The sequence below is a fragment of the Trachinotus anak genome, unplaced genomic scaffold, assembly GCF_046630095.1.
Source record: "Trachinotus anak isolate AG129_WGS33_773 ecotype Australia unplaced genomic scaffold, CSIRO_AGI_Tana_v1 ptg000004l, whole genome shotgun sequence".
NCBI lineage: Eukaryota > Metazoa > Chordata > Actinopteri > Carangiformes > Carangidae > Trachinotus > Trachinotus anak.
In genome coordinates, this window is record NW_027273855.1 from 25,484,091 (window position 1) to 25,502,452 (window position 18,362).

Consider the following 18,362-nt stretch of genomic DNA (forward strand, 5'->3'; position numbering starts at 1 on the left):
TACTTCATGACAAACTCCTTACTTGAACCTGTATGTCAAGGAGGACTAATTTTATGCAGACCACATGAAGTCACTGCTTTATTCATGTCTATGAGAATATCACAGGATTTTATCTATAGGACTTAATTCCACAGCCTTAACCTAGGCTGACAAAGACAACTGTGACCTGGTTTTATGCAATAATTGTCTGTAGGCATCTTAAGCAACCTGCATAACTGTTCTGTAAATTATGGGTTCTAGCATTTCTGCTTTCCTCAGTAAACTATAACAATATGCAGCTGACAACACCAACAGAGAGCCCAAAGATTACACTTTTAAGTGTAAGCATTGTGTTTCAGCTCAGTTCAACAGCTAACTGTACACATGTTAAAAAAAAGATCCTTAGAACCTCAAATTATTGCAAAAAAAAAAAAGTTATGTTGAAAAGTTAGTTGAATTGCAATGAAGCTTTTCTCATTTATATGTTTTTCTGTTTCTGTTGTCAGACAATGGAACAAATATGAAACGGTGACTGAAACACCATCAAGACTACATGTTAACCAACAGTCACCTGCAAACCGTTTCTAAGCTGCTGCTCTGCTGCTGTAAAATCCTGATTTCATAAACATGATGATGTCTGACAAAATCACCAAACACATGAGTTAAAGACAAAGACTGTGCTGTGAATTTGGCTATAATGTAAAATGTTCACTCAGAGAGAAAGTTGGAAGTGACAGAATAACTATCAGTTAGTCAGTTCAGTGATTGTTTCAGGTTGGAGCTGAAGGCTGAATACTGAGCTTCAATACAGATCAGAATACAGATCAGTTAGTCATACAGGATAAATGATACTGCACAGTTTTTCGTATATACTGTGAAATACCACCATACTAAAAAGCATGTAAACATCACAGTTTGCATAAAAACTCACATGATTGATTACTTACCAGATTGTGCAGCTTGTAAAAGATGTGACACGGTTCATGGGCTCAGTGTAACTGCTGGACTAACTTCTCCCATTCAGGGGCATAAATACCAGACCGCAAAAGGTTCCTCCCACTCAGTGTGTGTGTCTGTGTGTGTACTTGTTATACATGTTGTGGTGATGTACTATAAACTGGTTTAGCGGGTCAGATTGTGTGGACTCATCCTCGTTTTGTGGACAAAAGGCAAGTCCCTATGATGTCAATAATTCACTTTTAGGGTAAGAACTGAGTTCAAGGTTAGTTTAAGGGTGAGGTTAAGGCAGGTGATGGATATGGCTGTGGTACGTTTCCAGGAAATAATGTAACACAATGTATAGTCCTCAGTGACTGAGAGAGAAACTGAAAGTATGAAACAAGCTTCAACAACAGCTTCAGAACAAAGAGGCAATGGTGAATAATAAAGACAAAGATCAAAGATAGGTAAAAAGTGAGAAAAGATAAAAAGCAAATAGTCACAATAGAAACCCTCAGCACAGTTTCAGGTCATTACTCAGCCATTCAGATTCTACAGCCTTGTGTGAATGGCACACATATGTGTAATATGTGGTGTCTTCTAAGGATGATGATGTGATTGACATTTTAAATAATATTAATACTATAATAATAACATAACAATAGGTGAGTAGCAGTCTGTCTTGCTGCTGTAATGACCTGTTTCTAACTTGACATCCTCCAGTGCTCCCACTGTCCGTCTATACTCAGCCCATGTACACTCATGCTCCCGTGAAGACTAGCTGGACCAGCTGTCACATAATAACAAGGTGTTTCTTGAGACAAAACATTTGAGGACCACTGAGCCTGTAAGTGCGTCAGTGCTACAACAGCAACATGTGACTCTCCTCCACCTCCTCTAGCCTCACCTGGGCCTCATTACGTCTTTCATCCTTTTTTTTTTTTTTTTAGAATAAATCTTCTTATGTCCATAGCCGTAGCTCGTTGGCTACCGCCAGATGCCAACAGCAGCCCTGTAACCGGCCTCTCTCTTTCTCTGTCACTCTGTTCCAAGTAGTCTGAAATCGATCTGGTGTTTGAAAGACACAGAGGACCAATAATGTACTTGCATTTTTGAACAACAACATCATGTTATTTTCAAGGGCTTTATTGCATGACTGGAATGACTAATGAATAGATTTGGGGCCATTAAAAAAAAAAAATTCTATAAAATAAACAAATACATGAATAAATCTCCGGGGCTACTTGCAAAACATCAGCCCCGGATGCCCAGGCCTAATGACACCTATGGAAGACCTCATTCAATTTTGATGTGGAACCAGTTAAAGAGGCAGATCCAGGAATTTCTTTTTTCACTTTCCTTAACATTGTGAGATAACGCAATTAACATTGTGACATGGGGCATTTCTGACATTTGTGTCAATGCCTCAGTTGTTTGTATTTAAGAGCTAGACTGACTCGTAGGATTGTTTAGCCTTGGTGGAGGTTTCTGCTCTACTGCCATTCTCGTTATAAATTGCTTCATGTCTATTTTATCTTTGACTTTGACAGCAGTGTACAAATAATGAAAATATGATGTGTAACAGTATGAAAAGCCTTTTCTCTTTAATTATTTTAAAGGTCCCATATTTTACTCTGGTGATGCAGTGGTTAGCGCTGTTGCCTCACAGAAACAAGTGTGTGGAGTTTGCATGGTCTCTCTGAGTTTCCCTGTGGGTTCTCTCCGGGTACTCCGGCTTCCTCCCACAGTCCAGAGACATGCACATTAGGTTAATTGGTGGCTCTAAATTGGCTGTAGGTATGAATGTGAATGTGAATGGTTGTTTGTCTCTCAGCCCTGGGATAGACTGGCTTCCTGTACGGATAAGCGGTGTAGGTAATGGAAGCATGGATGGATATTTTTTTGATTTTTATCTGCTTGTCAGCGTGTCACCTGTGAGTTTCTGCATCCTGGGGGCAGAAGTGACAAACTGAAAACAAAGATAAGCTACAAAGATAAGAAAAGCAGATAAGGAAACTCAGTGTTGATAAGCTGTACAGGAACGTTTGGCCCTGAACTGTTTATGAATAGTTTTATTACAGAGGGTTTCAAAGGTCATTTCTGGTGGACTGACAGTATTTCCCCTCTGTTACAGTAAATGGAAAGTGAAAGTAAAGACTTCAGAGAAGTTGCAGGCTGTACAATAAGTCCATCTCATTGTAGCAGCCTGGCTGCGTGGTGAAGGTTGTTTTCTTTATACATGAATCTAGTCTCACTAAATACTGTATTTTTCCCTTGTGTACTTAAATGCAACTGGTTGATCCAGTGTTTTGCACATTGAAACTCTCGGCCAAAACTGGGTCAGAGCACTTGTGGAATCTTGTAGTTCAGTAAACAAACCTTTAAAAAGCTTATAGATCCTCTTATTAAAATCACACACAACTGCTATATGTTGGATGGTGATCTGATATTTAGGGACACATTTATAAATAAATGGAGGTAATTGCAAAGGCTATATATGTGCAGTGGCAAGAAAAAGTAAGAAAAAAAAGTGAAAAAAAAAAAGTTACTTTTTCTTGCCATTTTGTGTATATATAGATAAATAGATAGATATTCACATAATATCTTAAGTAATTGTGGCTAATTTTTTGTGGATAATTTTATTCAATAATGAGATATAAAAACCTTTATGAAAAAAAAAACCTCATTAATCTACACAGTACAAGACACAGATCCAAATCTACAGTCTGCTTCTGGTTTGTGAGTGATCTATTAGAAATATGGCAGATTTCAGGTAAACACTCAAAACACCCAAATCCTGCAAGATTGGATGGTGGGTCCAGGTGGGCGGGGCTTGGGTCATGGCTGAGAGCAGTGACTTTGTTGTGATGTCACAAAGTTACAAAAGTCCTGTTGGCTCTTTTTAAGGCTCAGTTTCTGAATACAGGCTGTGTGCATTTTTCTGTGGACTGACACTCTGATACTTTCACAGTGTTAATTAATATATTAATATAGAACCTAGACCTGCTTTTTAATCAAAAAAGACATGGACATCTACCTTTATACAACATGGGACCTTTATTTCTTCTTCTTATATTTATTATTCTTGTTGTTTTGTTAGGTTTTCTTATGTTCTGTTTTCTAACGATGTTTCAGTTGCCAGTGATATATAAGGAATGGCCTAATTTAAATATTGGCATTTGATATGTTTTGTCAGTGTAGCCAGTAATATAAAAGTCCCTTAAAGCAAATGTTTAAATCTTTCATTTCTTGTTGGCCGTCCTTTTGAATTCACCTGTGTGTCTCTGCATCCTGGAAGTGAAAGTGAGAAACTGAAAGCAAAGACCAGCTAGAAAGATAAGAAAAGCAGATAAGGAAACTTAACATAGATGAACTGTAGAAGAACAGTTGGCCCTGAACTGTTTACTCCTGTACATATAGGCATTATAAATCATACAGGAGATGCAGACCTTCCTGTTTATTATAACATGTCCTGAAAGCTGTTTATACTTGATGGAAGTGGTGACATTTATAACACAATTTAACACATGTGTGTAATAGGAAGTAATATAATTTTATATCCAGTCATCATATTCAATATTGTAACTCAGGACCATATTTCCAGGAACTTGACTGGTTGGTGGCTCCAACATAACAACATCTGGACAAACACAGATGGAGTGGGCAGAGGGGGTTTAATGGTGATGTACTTTTTCCATTGACACCCACAAAGTCCTCATGCAAAACAAATTCAGCAGTTTTTTTTGTGGGAACCACACAGGATTGTCATGTCTTCCCTCAGTAAAGAAGCTGGCAAAATAATCATCAATCAATCAAAAAATCACACTAAATAAGTTTGCTGTTGATACAGTTCTTTTCCTGCACTGCACATTCTAACTTGTACATTCTGAACAGAAATGACTTCATTTTAGTACTAATTTTATATATATATATCTATATCTATATATCTATATATATATATATATATATATATATATATATATATATATATATATATATATATATATATAGAGAGAGAGAGAGAGAGAGAGAGAGAGAGAGAGAGAGAGAGAGAGAGAGAGAGAGAGAGAGAGAGAGAGAGAGAGAGAGAGAGAGAGAGAGAGAGAGAGATTTTTTTTAAATTATGTACTAAAAATATTTTGCAGTTGTAGGTCTACATTCAAACCAAGCTGAAGCAATCTGCAGTGAAGTGGAACATTAATACTGAACATTAGAAATACATTTCAGTGGAGATTTAAAATGTCAGAACAGGCTTCATTCATAAATGCTGCCAATTTCAAGTGCTTCAAAAGAGGTTTATTGTAATATAAGGCACAAAAACAATCAGACAGAGCTGTATTTGGCATGAAGCCACAATCTACCACAAATTGAATTCAAACCCTGTGCCAAACAGAGAAATGCCCATTTTACGACCAAAGGAGAAACCTGTTCCCAGCACCTTTGCCTCTACACCTGTCAGACCAACACCAACACCAGTGTCTGCTGACAGACCGACTGTAGCCTTCACAGGACCAGCAGAGGCTGAAGCACTGGCCACTTCTGCTCTGGCAAAGGCTCTGGCACCGAGAGATGCAGCAGAGGCTCCGGCTCCAGCACTGGCGTTGGGCCCTTTGGCCTCAGCATCAAAAACACTCCACTCAGCTCGAGCATGGCCCACTCCTGCACCAGCGTAGACTCCTGCCTTGGGAATGCGCTTCCCAGGTTTATTTTCAAATGCCTCTGCAAATGTCCCAGCACCTGCATAGGTGCCAGCAGCAGAAGCTGTACCAGGCCGGTCAAAGGTGTCGATCATCTCAAGTGCTCCGGGTACACCAACAGAAACGTCATAACCTCCTTTCACAACTGCATGACCTGCAAGCAAAGACATTTCATCTCAAAGATGACTAAAGAACAAAGTTAGCTGTGGAAAAATATTTGTGTGGTGTGGAGATTTCAAGAATACTATAGGCCTACTAGCATTTCAGAAAAAAATATGTACTACTATGAGAAAGATATAAAATCATAGTTCAAAAGCAATATTTTCAGAAAAAGGTTGTTATAATTTCCATGATATAATTATGACAAAAGTCATAAAGCAGTAGTCTTTAAAACTTTCTCACAGCCATGAACTGTCTGGAGGAAGTCCCTGCTGTGCTCTAGCTGTACCCAGTTATGTCACTAAGAAATCATGTTCAGTTTGCTATGACTGACAGTAAAACAAACACATATCAGGCCACTCAATCCAACCTGATGTACTCAGTGTGGGGGAGTAACTAGTTACATGTAACAGGGCAGTGTAATTAAATTACAAGGTAAATGTAATCAGTTACAGTTCCTAAAAAAAATGTGTACTTCAATTCCAGTCACAAATCAAAATGTTGGTGAATACAAAAATCATGAAATATTAACTTGGAGAGATGATTGGGCTGTGAAATTTCTACGTGGCAACAATAGTCTAAATTAATATAAGTTACATTCCTTTGATGACATAATCAGAACAGTTACAATACTCATAACATTTTTAATTAGTAACCTGTGACCTATTACATTTCAAAAGTAACCCTCCCTGCACTGTATATATTGTATTTAACTTTAATTCGTTTTGTGACAGTTCTGGTGTTATTCAAGCCCAGTTACTTCAACACCATAAACCTGAACTGATGTGCCAGACTGTCTTTTCTAATCAGTGAACCATATAATAAAGTATGACTTCAGTTGTAACCAACAGCACAGGAGTAAAAAAAAAAGTTTTAAAAAATTACGTACTCTCAGCTTTTGCACCTGAAAGAAAGAAAAGAAACTTTATTTGCTTATTTATACAAGTACATTTTCTAATTTTTAAATTCATAAGAGTCAAATGAAACTTATCAAATGCACAATTACTCCGTTATTCCATTGATAGACTTAACATTTTGACTTTTTATAGTGCATGTACCTATACGTGGCATCTTCAGGACAAAGAGCTTACTCTGAAAGAAAAAGAGGAAGTGTCACCAGCAAATTGAAAGAACATGTTAGTTTCCCTGTGGGAGCTGCCTCGGTAGAATCAAACTGTGGTCATGGAAATACACTGTATAGCAAATACATTTCACATTATACATTAGCATAAACCCTGCTGATACTGTGCTCTTTGGTATATACTGTAAAATACCACCATATTATAAAGCATGTAAACATCACAGTTTGCATAAAAACCAACATGACTGATTACTTACCAGAGGTGTGATACGCCTGATGTGCTCAGTGTAACGGGTGGAATAACTGCTCCTGTTCAGGGGCATAAATACCCTGTGTGTTTGTGTGTGTGAGAGAGAGAGAGAGAGAGAGTGAAAGAGAAAGTAAAAAGTGAGTGAATTAGTTAATGATTAGAAGTCAAATAGCTACAGTTGGAAGCCTCTCCACATAACACTGCACTCAGCCCTTCAGTAATTAAGTTAAGTTATTCTACTGATGGAAGTGGCGACATTTACAGTCTGGATCTTCACCCTGTTGAACAGAAAGTTAAAGTAAGAAACTTCAGCTGACATTTGAATGAACTACTGAAATCTTCACACTGGTCAACGAGTGTTTTATTCAGCTGAACATGTCCTAAAACCTTTATTTCATGACATGTCTTTTTCTTTATGTTTCTTTATCCTCTGTGCCATTGTCTGTTACATTTTGCCGTCTCTTTATTACCTCTGGCTTTTTTTAAGAGCTGGAGAATCATCAAACTGCCTGCAACATAATAACAACTTCAGGACAAAGACAGATGGGGGGGGGGGCATCCGCAGCCCATGTCCCAGGCCTGAACTGTCTGAACTCCTATTATTAGGTTATGTTTTCACCCCCCTCTGTCTCTTTGTTTGTATGTTTGTCAGCAGGATTACCCAAAAAAGTACTGAAATGATTTGCACCAGACTTAGTGCAGGGATGGGACCCGGGCCGGGGAAGAACTCATTTGGATGTGGAACCAGTTAAATTTCTGACATTTGTGTCAATGCCTCAGTTGTTTGTATTTAAGAGCTAGACTGACATGTAGGATTGTTTAGCCTTGGTGGAGGTTTCTGCTCTACTGCTATTCTCGTTATAAATTGCTTCATGTCTATTTTATCTTTGACTTTGACAGCAGTGTACAAATAATGAAAATATGATGTGTAACAGTATGAAAAGCCTTTTCTCTTTAATTATTTTAAAGGTCCCATATTTTACTCTGGTGATGCAGTGGTTAGCGCTGTTGCCTCACAGAAACAAGTGTGTGGAGTTTGCATGTTCTCTCTGAGTTTCCCTGTGGGTTCTCTCCGGGTACTCCGGCTTCCTCCCACAGTCCAGAGACATGCACATTAGGTTAACTGGTGGCTCTAAATTGGCTGTAGGTATGAATGTGAATGTGAATGGTTGTTTGTCTCTATATGTCAGCCCTGGGATAGACTGGCTTCCTGTACGGATAAGCGGTGTAGGTAATGGAAGCATGGATGGATATTTTTTTGATTTTTATCTGCTTGTCAGCGTGTCACCTGTGAGTCTCTGGCTCCGGGGGGCAAAAGTGACAAACTGAAACAAAGATAAGAAAAGCAGATAATGAAACTCAGTATAGATACAGGGACGTTTGGCCCTGAACTGTTTATGAATAGTTTTATTACAGAGGGTTTCAATGGTCATTCCTGCTGGACTGACAGTATTTCTCCTCTGTTACAGTAAATGGAAAGTGAAAGTAAAGACTTCAGAGAAGTTGCAGGCTGTACAATAAGTCAATGTCATTGTAGCAGCCTGGCTGTGTGGTGAAGGTTGTTTTCTTTATACATGAATCTAATCTCACTAAATACTGTATTTTTCCCTTGTGTACTCAAATGCAACTGGTTGATTCAGTGTTTTGCACATTGAAACTCTCGGCCAAAACTGGGTCAGAGCACTTGTGGAATCTTGTAGTTCAGTAAACAAACCTTTAAAAGAACCTCTTACTAAAATAAGACACGACCACCATATGTTTCAAACATACATGTGACAGCCTAATGCACATTTATCATAACCACTATCACAAGCACTTCAATGAGAAGAGGGATGACAATTGATGTGTGAGTATGACAGCTCTTATAGATATATTACACCAATTAGTTACTTTATTTTTAACCATCTACCATATTTATAGAGTTATTATTAATTATTAATAATACACAACCTGAAATCGTAGCTACTGCAGGAACATAACACTGGCTTATCTTATAATCAGTGCTGTATATTAGGAACATTAAACTAGGGGCAGGGAAATTTGTATTTAAGTGTCAACATTACTTTTCTTGATCATTTTCATTATTTATTTAATTGTATATTTTATACCGTATATGCTGTAGGCCTGCTAGTTAGTTTATTATCCATCAGTTTATTATTCATCTCTGTGGAAGAGGAGCTGAGGGAAAGAGCCTGTTACTCATGCTCTGTACCTCTGTCTGTTTCATGCAAAAAAAGATAATCCCATTACCTCTTATCACGTCTGTCCAGTGCAGGTACCGTATAGTATATTATATTGAGTATTGAAAGTCAGGAAAAGTCAAATGTCAATAATCTCTCACTCTCTCATTCAGATTCATTCATACTCCTTGCAGGGGGTTGTTCACTTCTTTGTTCATTTCTTTCCTTTTTACTGTTATTGTTCATTCAGGAAATTGGTTCTGAGAAGAAACAACACATGTCACATGTGTGGCAGCTGCGTCGCTGAACTGCTACGGCTCGCATACATGTTGCCGCTGCTACTGCCAGCACTGTCTTTGTGCACAGACTGTTCCTTGACTTCTGTTTACCCTCATTCCGAGCAAGACACACCTATAACCAACTGGCCTCCACTGTCTTCACATGCAGCTGCACAAATGGTTAAAAAATAAAACATTTTTATCTTTATTTTTATCCAATTCAGCCAAGACACTGACACTACAGTGAAAGGTGGCAGTTTCATGTAATGTTGCTGGTAATATCACTCTTTACAGATGATTTCCCTGTATTTTTGCGAGGAAGTGCACATATCACTTATGAAAAATAGGCAACTCTAACCTGTTAACATGGGCGCCAAAATTAAAACCAAGACATTCTGTGCACAACACGATGCTGGTCAGTGATAAGTCATCTTATTTGTGCACGTAATTGTCAGTATGACCAAAAATGTTTTATCTCTGCTATCTAAAAGTTGTACTCACAAAAAAATCACCAATGAAGTTCTATTTTATGATCTATATAATAAATATATAGTAAATATATAAAAATATATATAATAAATATAATGTTGTTAATACTGGAAATAAGAAATTTATATCAGAGATTTGAAATGTCAGAACAAGTTTATTTTAAAACTTCTGCAAATTTGAAATCCCACAAATGAGGTTTCACTGGTGTAATAATAGACACAAAACACAAAGAGTTGTATTTGGCATGAAGCCACAATCTACAACAAATTGAATTCAACCCCATTCCCTAACACAGAAAATCTCAATCTAGGACCGATGGAGAAACCTGTTCCCAGCACCTCTACCTCTACGCCTGTCAGACCAACACCAACTCGAGCATGGCCCACTCCTGCAGCAGCGTAGACTCCTGCCTTGGGAATGCGCTTCCCAGGTTTATCTTCAAATGCCTCCGCAAATGTCCCAGCACCTGCATAGGTGCCAGCAGCAAAAGCTGTACCAGGCCGGTCAAAGGTGTCGATCATCTCAAGTGCTCCAGGTACACCAACAGAAACGTCATAACCTCCTTTCACAACTGCATGACCTGCAAGAAAAGACATTTCATCTCAAAGATGACTAAAGAACAAAGTTAGCTGTGGAAAAATATTTATGTGGTGTGGAGATTTCATTTGTATTATAATGAGAATGACATAAAATCACATTTCATAAGTAATATTTTGATAATATTGTTATATTCAAAAATATAATTATGACAGAAGTTATAAAGCAATAGTCTTTAATCCCTTTTCACTTCCATGAACTGTCTGGAGGAAGTTCCTGCTGTGTTCTAGCTGTACCCAGTTATAGTTTCAAGGCAAAGGAAGGCAAATTTATGTGTATTGCACTTTATCCTACATAGAGGTCATTCAACGTGCTTATCAGAAAATAAAAGAAGCATGAAAATAGAGGTAAAAAGCATAATATGAAAACAATATGAAAAAAGATTATAGAACAGCCAATATCCAATTAAAGTGGATTAAATGAAGGCAGTTGAGCATAGAGCAGTTTTTAGCTTTTTTTTTTTTTTTAAAACCAGTTATGGTTTGGGCAGATTTGACATCCATGGGGAGATGGTTCTAGTGTAATGGGAAATTTTGGTATAACTCATGTGTGACTATGCAAAAACTGTGTGGATATTTCTAATAAAGTTTTGAAGTAACCTTTGTACACCCTTTTGAGGATGGAGACAGTATATCTGGATGCCCTTGCCTGTCTCCCCATGATAAAAACATGTTGACAATATGTGTGGAATCTGCCTTCCGTTCATGATAAGGGAAGCTCATTTGACCTCGGTGGAGGCAGAACTGTGTGAGTTACAGTGACATTGTGTTCGGGGAGAGGTAAGCAGGTGAAAGAGAGGATTGTATTCTGTCTTTGTGGAATGTGTTTTTGGAACTATAAGACTGTGGCCCTGGAAACATCTTCAGGCCACTCACTCACTGACTGTACTGCTGTTCGGTTGTGTGACTCCATTCTTGAATGTTCATTAAACTCAAGAAAGACAGCTGACGCGTGAAGATCTTCTTTTTCAACTCTTTATTGAACAAGGTAATATATTTTGCCACCACAATTTTGGCGACCCAGATGGGACCCCATCCGTGAGCGGGCTCCGGGACCTCTGGACCGAGGGTGTTAGAATGTGCGCACGCCAAGGGCCAGGCTCTTGGAAAACCTCTGACTCCCCCAGAAAAGGAAGGTTGAGAGGAGGGCCTGACGTCTGGAGGAGCGGAGTCCTCTCACTGTTGGAGTCCAACAAACCCGGTGGCTACAAACGCCTCAATGCTTTTCTGAGAGTTTTTTTGTTGTTGTTGTGAGTGTAGACCTAGGTAGTGAAATGCCTGACTGCGCAGAAGTTTCGCTCCTCTGCCTACTAATTAAAAGTAGAGTCGGCAGACGTGCCGGGCACCGGTTTTTCCTGGGGAAAAAATTAAAAAGGGTGTTTGAGGGAGCGGACTTGCCCGGTGTAGGGAACCTGGGCGTCTAGATTGGGAATCTAGGAGCCTAGATCTGGGATCTAGGGGGTAAATTGGACTTACCAGCCTCTTTGAAAGAAGAAGAGGAGGATTTTGGGTTGTGTTTTTCTCTTGTTTGTCTTGGCTTAACATTTTTGACTGTCTAAATTAAATTTAATTTGCTAAAGAAATTCATTTAAGAGTAATTTAAAAATAAAACAAATAAATTAAAAATTAGTGATACTTGTATTATTAAAATACAATTAACGATAAGTAAAGTAAAATAATCTAGATTTGATTATTAAAAAATTGCTGAAACATCTGAGAGAAAATAGTTATGGGATCAGAACAAAGTAAACCCTTTGGGACCAGATTATAATGCCCCAAATGTTAAGTACAAGACAGTTAACTATGGAAAAGAAGCCATAGCCCAATTAGATGTGTGGGTCAGAGAGTGTAGTTTCCCAAGGACAGGCAGCCTGAGTGCAGTGCTTCAAAATAGAGAAGAAATGCGTCAAAAAACTAGGAGCAAGAAGGGAGGTGAGCCAGATTGGAAAGCTTTTGATATGTGGATGGGTGAGGCAAAGCGTAGGCAGACTCCCAGAGAAACCGCGCCCCAGTGTGTGAAGCTGGATCCGGACCTGGACTCCGCCTCCACCTCCACCTCCACCTCCAGCTGCACCGGACCGACACCCCTCTCTCTGGGAAAGAACTGTGCCCCCGCCTTATGCTGGCCCCCTCCCTATACCAGAGCTGCACGTCGAGGACACTGGGGCTGCTGCCTCCGCACCACAGTATGGCTACGGCCCTGCTGCCAAGTTATCCTTTTAACGACATGTTAATGAGGAACCTCACTCCAAAAGGACGAGACGGCCCCAAACCACCACGAAAGAGACGGTCCAGAGACGGCTCGGACACGGCCTAAGGGTGGCGACTGGCATCCTGCTGGTCATTTCCATCGGGGTGGGATTGATTGTGCTGTGTGTGGAGGAAATCCACTATCAGAGGGTGAAGAACAATAGCACAACAGTCTCACCTCACCCTGACAACGAATCTGAAATAGCACACACACCTCACCGGCTGGTGAGGAGATCTGCTGTTATCACACTAAAACTATGATCACTATTACCCACCACACCGGGCCAGGAGAGAGACTGACACAGTGACAGAGCGAGTCAGCACTGTGGCGAGGATTTTCGGTGCTCTCCTGCCTGGGTACGGTGCAACGAACAATGCATTGAAGATCAATGCAATTGCCTTGGACTTGGAAGATCTCACTGGCACTGTGGACATTGGGTTTGGGACACTCACGCCGGCCGTGCAGGACCTCAGCAATGTGGCTCTGCAGAACGGGCTGGCCATGGACATGGTGTTAGCAAACCAAGGGGGGGTTTGTCATGTTGTGGGCACTGACTGCTGTACTTATATTCCTGACATATCTGATAACATGACCCATGTTGTTGCACACCTTAATGACTTGCTTCATTTGCAGAAGAGCCGTGACACAGAGGAGAACGCTGGAAATGGTTGGTGGTCCTGGTTTTCTCCCAGAGGTTGGCAAACTACACTGTTGCATTTGTTTGCCTCAGTCCTGATCATTCTTGCAGTTCTATGTGTCATTGGATGCTGCCTTGTGCCACTGATCAGATCACGAGTGGAATCAATGATTTCATCTACTGTGAGTTGATTTGTGCAGATGGACGCAATAAATGAAGAGTGGGTTCCCCCTTATGGGGATCGAGACGAGCTCCTTTAAGTTTTTTCATTTTCTGAATGCATTCATTTTCTTATCCAATAAAGTTGATTCTTTAATATATTAGGTAAGGCCAATCGAGAAAAAAAAAAGAGAGAGTGTTTTTCTGCCTGGGGTTTCAACTCCCAAGTTGGAGACAGGGAGCGCTAGCGTTTGGCAGGTGCGGGGCAGGAAAACAGAGGACATGAGGTAAATTTTCCATTTATTATGGTTTAGCATAAGAATGCTAAAAAGGGTGGAATGTAATGGGAAATTTTGGTATAACTCATGTGTGCCTATTCAAAACTGTGTAACCAAAGACTGTGTCTATTTCTGATGAAGTTTTTAAGTGACCTATGTATACCTTTTGTGGTTGTGTAAGAGACCTCTGTGTGAACTGATGAAGAACACATGTAGACAATATATGTGGATGCCCTTCTTTTAATGATAAGTGCTGCTCATTTGACCCCTGTGGAGACAGAGCTGTGAGTTACAGTGACATTGTGTTGGGGGAGAGGCAAGCAGGTGAAGACTCAGGCCAGAGACAATCCCGTGAGAGAGAGTATCGTATTTTGTCTATTTGGCATGTGTTTGGGAACTATAAGACTGTGGCCCTGGGAAACATCTTCAGGCCACTCACTCACTGACTCTACTGCTGTTCGATTGTGTTTGTGTGACTCCATTCATGAATGTTTATTAAAACTCAAGAAAGACAGCTGACGCGTGAAGATCTTCTTTTTCAATTCTTTATTGAACAAGGTAATATTTTTGCCACCACAGGTGTCACCTTCAAGCTGTGAATCAGAGAGTTAGGCAACAGTTCTCAGGTTGATTTGTCAGTTTGAAGGACAGAATAACATCTAATCCTGTTCATTTATCGGTAGGATTAATGCTACTCTGTGATGTGCAGTAGGTGATAATCAATGATATAATATGATGCATTTTGTTTTAAGATTCCATGTCACATTGTGTTTGAATGTGGGCTGCTGTAATTCAACTGGTTTTGCTGTAAATGATGATGGTGTATGGAGTTTTAAAATCTTGCTCCATGTGCTTCTTTTTCATTTTGAGCAGCTGCCCCTCTAAGAGGCTCTGCACAGCCCCTCCAAATGTGTTAATCCAAGCCTTTCATGTTTTAAACCTTTGAATCAGTTCTGGACAATCAGTTTCAGATTTCTGGTGTTATGTGCTGCTCTGGCTTCTTTCCTCCCTACTTCACAGCGTTATATTATATATAGAGAAAATTAAATTATATATGGGAGGTTACCAACCAGTGTTCTAGAGCAAAAGTGATTAGTTGATCCACAAAAAATTTATTATCAATAATTTTAATGACTGATGGATTGTTTCAGTAATTTCCAAGCAAATGTGTAAAATGCTCTGATCCCAGCTTCTTTTATCCAGTTCTCTTGTTCAGTTTTCTATGAAAGTGAACTCAGTATCTGGACTTTTGACAGCTGATCATACAAAATAAGATGTTAGAGTATATTCACTTGGGCTTCAGGGGGTAATTATGGACATTTTTCATCATTATCTGAGGTGTTATACACTGAACAATCAATCATTTATTAAAGAAAATAAGTGTAAGTTTCTGCAAGTGCAGGTGGCCACTTCGTGGTCATCGTGTGTCTTTTGAGGTTTTATGTGTCTTTGCAGACGTTCAGTGAATTTTGCAACAAGAAATGTCAACAATAATATAACAGGATTTTGATATTAACAAGCTAACTTTTTATCACCTTAAATTGAAAATAAACTTAACAGCGCAAAATTAATTTTGTTGGAATCTTAAAATACTTGATGTGCATTTGATATTTTATTGAATAATTAGATTAATTATATAATTTAATTAATAAAATTTCAATCAAAGTTGCTAATGGATTTATTCATTTCTGGTGTAACACAGACCTTAGTTTATCCCCTGTGTGAAACTATGTAAACAAATCTGCAGCGGAGTGAGGTTCTTGGGTTCATCCTGTAAAAATGTACAGCTTCCTACAATGAAAAGTGTCCATCAATTTTAAACACTGCTGCAGATCAGCTATAGATCTTAATCCTCCACTGTGATCTGCAGGATGAGTGGAAGGTGGTAGTTAGATCAGGAAATGAAAGGAGGGAATACTGGTCAATTGTGAGCTTTATTTTCAGTTTGACAAAACCTGCTATTGTTAAATGTCTTTTATCTAAAAGTATCACTAGTAAATAACTTATAAAGCTCAAATGTGTTATCTGCAGTGAGGCAATACATTGTAAATGTCATTTAACCAGGTCTCTGTAAAACATGTGAGACTACACTCACGATATGCTCATTGATTCATCACAAGTGCCTCCAGTTCATGACACCTTTTAGCCTGGGAGCTGACATTCCCCATGAGGATCGATGGTAGAAAAGCCTTGTATCACCATCTCCTAGTCTTTAGCTCTGCCCCAGCTCTGTATACTCAATACCACACCTTCAGCTCAGCCGGTATGGGATTTGAACTCCATGTCTGGTACACCGTAAAGCCAGGAGGTCCTCCTCATGTACACTATTTTCTCCATTGTCAGACGAAACCACAATGCAGAATAAAGATGTCAAAATCACAAAAACACGAATACTAATGAAATAGTAGGAGCTAGGTGGACTTGCTGCCGCTCTGCCAGCGCATCATTTGAATTTCATGAGTAGTCAAATTGATGATGTTTTCTTAAATTGCTCAATTAAATAACTCATTATGTGGGAGTAGTAGTGATTTGTATCATGTACAGAGCATGTCTCTAGCTGAACTTGCTCTAACGCCAGTCTCAACTGACTGTGGTTACATGAGAGAATAACAAGGCTATAAGATTACATGCTAATACCTACAGGTGACACTTCTAACTAGATCATGATTTTCTAGATTCCTACTTACTCTCTTGTTTTCATCTGATGTGAAAAACAATTAACTTGAATCAGCAGTAATCATCTTCTCCTTCAAACCCGGCCTGAACAATTTCTCTGATTCTCTCAGTCTCCTGGGGTGGATGAGCTGGCAGAATGGCCTTCAGTTCACCCTCTATTTTCAGCATCCTGGCATTGGACTTCCTCTCAAATTCTTTCTTGTTCTTCAGGACCAGCTGCAGAATCCCCTCCTGAGCTGCCTTGCAGGAGTCCTGCAGCTTCAGAGGCTCATAAGGGAACCTGCCCAAGCTGCTCATCAGGTCCATCAGGTACTTGTTGGACACTTCAGTGTAGGTCCCTGAGATCATGTGGACCAGACTGGCAATGTTGGAGGCTTGAAAGGCTTGGTTGTACAGGAGGTCTTTTGTAAAGAGCTTTTGACTGTAAGAAAGTTTCTTTGCACCATCAGATGTCTCAACAAAATTGTGCAGTGTCTTGCTGAGGCTGGTTTTGATGATGCAGGAGACCATCTGGAAGAAGCGCACCATCTTCTCCCACTGCTCCTTGACTCTGCCCATGGTATCAAGACCCTTGACCAGCATTTTCATCATAACATTCAGGTCTGTGGCTTCCTGCTGCCTGAATTTGATTTCCTCCAGTTTCATCTTAACCTTTTCCAGCTCATCTCCATAAAAGTATTCAGCATTGACGCAGGCCTCCAGCAGGTCCTGGATTAAATTGATGACATCAGAAAACTCATTTTCAACACTGTCTGCTAGTGTCACGCAGTTATCAACGATGGTGCGAAGGTTTTTCAGTTGATTTGGCAGGAGAGTGTTAATAACTTTATCACTGGCATTGAAAAGAATATAGACTGCTGCCTTCATGGAATCAGGAACTGTGCTGGTGTGAATGCGGATCTGATCCATGTTCTTGTGAGCCTCGTTGAATGCGTGCCAGCCAGAGTTACAGATTTGCATAAGACAGGCCCTGAAGGAGTCTGGGTATCTTATGTATTTGAAACCACCTGGTGGGGGGTTCTTGTTGATGGAGAAGTCATCACATGAGGAGATGAAGATGAGCTCCCCCAGGATGGCGATAGAGAGGGGAGCAGGAGTCAGATATGCCTCCCAGTTTGCATTGGGCTGCATCAGCATCTGGGTGGTTTCCTGCATCTGTGCTGCAGCGGTGAGACTTTTTGTGTCCATGTTGTATACTGTTGAAAAAAGGAGAAACAGAAGATGTCATGTATTTTTCTACTCTCTCTAACTGCTTTCGGTGAGGTTGTTAGCCCTCTAGAGCTGGTGGAAATTAACAAATCACATTGAGCACAAACACAACCTTAACCACTAAACTTCATTGACAAACTGTTTTGATCACAACACTCTTTGCTTTGCAATGCTTACCACTGAAAACTAAGGTTGGAAGTTTTTTTTTTTTTTTTTGGAGGGGGGGCAGAGACTGAATAATAAATAAATCAAAATACAAGAAAGACATCAACATCAAACTCAGTTAATTGTAGAAGTAAAGACATCCCCATGGCTGTGATTGTCTGTGGCAAAACACAACCAGGTTTCTATATTGTCACGAAACAAATGTCATTTAGGCACCTCTCACAGATTATGTAAGTATTCATTATGGCAGATGTCAACTTGTGTTCTTATCAAAGCGAAGACAAATCTTTTCACTTATATTATTTCCAAATAGCAAAAACTATGAGCAGATATGTTTAT

The 18,362-nt window shown here is 39.6% G+C and overlaps 2 protein-coding genes across 2 annotated transcripts; both read right to left on the reverse strand.

Moving 5' to 3' along the window:
• Nucleotides 1–5,192: 5,192 nt before the first annotated feature.
• LOC139621168 (fibroin heavy chain-like) lies at nucleotides 5,193–7,203 on the reverse strand. Its single transcript, XM_071477473.1, has 4 exons — nucleotides 7,113–7,203; nucleotides 6,833–6,866; nucleotides 6,664–6,678; nucleotides 5,193–5,769 (listed from the first exon to the last, which is right to left on the reverse strand). Exons 1-4 carry the CDS (start codon nucleotides 7,176–7,178, stop codon nucleotides 5,276–5,278), a joined length of 609 nt encoding a protein of 202 aa, XP_071333574.1. The 5' UTR covers nucleotides 7,179–7,203; the 3' UTR covers nucleotides 5,193–5,275.
• Nucleotides 7,204–14,549: 7,346 nt separating this feature from the next.
• Nucleotides 14,550–17,840, reverse strand: LOC139621158 (uncharacterized). The gene has a single exon (XM_071477460.1). It carries the CDS (start codon nucleotides 17,835–17,837, stop codon nucleotides 16,701–16,703), a length of 1,137 nt encoding a protein of 378 aa, XP_071333561.1. The 5' UTR covers nucleotides 17,838–17,840; the 3' UTR covers nucleotides 14,550–16,700.
• Nucleotides 17,841–18,362: the final 522 nt, after the last annotated feature.